This window comes from Protobothrops mucrosquamatus, unplaced genomic scaffold (assembly GCF_001527695.2).
Source record: "Protobothrops mucrosquamatus isolate PMUCROS unplaced genomic scaffold, P.Mucros_1.0 scaffold14401, whole genome shotgun sequence".
Taxonomy (NCBI): Eukaryota; Metazoa; Chordata; class Lepidosauria; order Squamata; family Viperidae; genus Protobothrops; species Protobothrops mucrosquamatus.
Window position 1 is genome coordinate 4,641 of NW_015400170.1, and position 1,696 is coordinate 6,336.

Below are 1,696 nucleotides of genomic sequence, written 5' to 3' on the forward strand. Positions count from 1 at the left end.
ATTATTATTTTGAGTAGTAATTTTGTTTAATAATTAAGTTGATTATTTGTTTATTATTGTGTTTAATTTTAAATTATCTAAATTTATTTTAAAAGGGAGTTAAAGTGTGTTATAGATTTGGTTACATAATTAGTTGGATAATGTTATTTAGATTATGATTAATATATTTGTAACCCTGTGAACAGCTCTGGGAAGTGGGAGGGGTGGGGGGTTTTGGGGGATGGGGAAGGGGGTTTATTTTGTAAATGTTATAAAACTTTTAATAATAATAAAAAAAGAGGGGTGGACTTCAACTGCCAGAATCCCCCAGCCAGTAAGCTTTAGGACAGGTGGACTTCAACTCCCAGAATCCCCCAGCCAGTAAGCTTTAAAATGGGTGGACTTCAACTCCCAGAATCCCCCAGCCAGTAAGCTTTAGGACAGGTGGACTTCAACTCCCAGAATCCCCCAGCCAGTAAGCTTTAGGACAGGTGGACTTCAACTCCCAGAATCCCCCAGCCAGCTTCCTTTAAGAGGAGTGGACTTCGACTCCCAGAATCCCCCAGCCAGCACACTCCGCCCCACCCTGGCCTCACAGTCTGGGCACTTGGGGAGCTAAGATGCCCCTTTCTTTGGACAGATGCTGGAGAGCATGATCAAAAAGCCTCGTCCCACCAGGGCGGAAAGCAGCGACGTGGCCAACGCCGTCCTAGATGGGGCCGACTGCATTATGCTGTCCGGGGAGACAGCCAAGGGGGCCTACGTGGTGGAGGCTGTGCGCATGCAGCATGCGGTAAGGCGGCCCTTCCCTTTGGGAAGCGGAAGCTCACTGACCTGGGCATGGCGGAAGAGGAAGAAGGGAGGAGGAGGGAAGAGGGAAAGGAGCCAGGAGCCTAGCAAACCAGGAATCTGAGAAGCAAAAAGGGTCCGGGCAGAAGAGGAAGAATGGAGGAGGAGGGTAGAGGAAAATTAACCTTTTTTCTACGTTTCCCCCCCCCTCTCCTTAACGCACAGATCGCCCGAGAGGCCGAAGCCGCCATGTATCACCACCAGCTCTTCCAGGAGTTGCGGCGCCTGACGCCCTTAAGCCAAGATCCGACCGAGGTGACCGCCATCGGTGCTGTGGAGGCCTCCTTCAAATGTTGCGCGGCGGCCATCCTTGTCCTCACCTCCACCGGCAGGTGAGAAGAGGGGGGGGGAGCCTAAGAGAGGGGTCTCCTGTTTGTTGCCCAAGGGAGATAGGGCTCTCCTGACTTGTTGGCGGTAAGGAGCAAAGCCCCGGGTTCGAATTTCCCACACAAATTTGGTGGGTGGGGGCGATTCTGTTTCTCTTTCACTCTGGATCTTCCCTCTCCCCCCCCTCCCAAATCCAGGTCTGCGCAGATCCTCTCCCGCTACCGGCCTCGGGCTCTCATTATCGCCGTGACCCAGGACGAACAGGTGGCCCGCCAAGCTCACCTCAGCCGCAGCATTTTCCCGGTCGTGTGGCACGGCGCTAAGCAGGACACCTGGGCGGATGATGTCGATCGCCGGGTGCAGTTTGGGATCGAGATGGGTGAGTGTCTGGAATTTGTTTCTGGAATCTCTCTCTCTCTCTCTCTCTCTCTGTCTCTCTCTCCCTCCCTCCCTTTATTCTATCCATCTGTCTGCTATCTGTCTGTCTGTCTGTCTCTCTCTCATCCCTTTTCCTGCCTCCCTTATATATCTATTCCTTCCT

At 52.2% G+C, this 1,696-nt stretch overlaps 1 protein-coding gene across 1 annotated transcript in view; it reads left to right on the plus strand.

The window, feature by feature from the left end:
* LOC107301553 (pyruvate kinase PKLR-like) overlaps nt 1-1,534 on the plus strand; it is a gene marked incomplete at its 3' end in the record, with an annotated part of 6,146 nt that extends 4,612 nt beyond the window's left edge. Inside the window, exons 3-5 of the mRNA XM_015830759.1 lie at nt 620-772; nt 994-1,160; nt 1,353-1,534. Coding sequence (XP_015686245.1) covers nt 620-772; nt 994-1,160; nt 1,353-1,534 — 502 coding nt within the window. The remainder of the gene's footprint in view (nt 1-619; nt 773-993; nt 1,161-1,352) is intronic.
* Nucleotides 1,535-1,696: the final 162 nt, after the last annotated feature.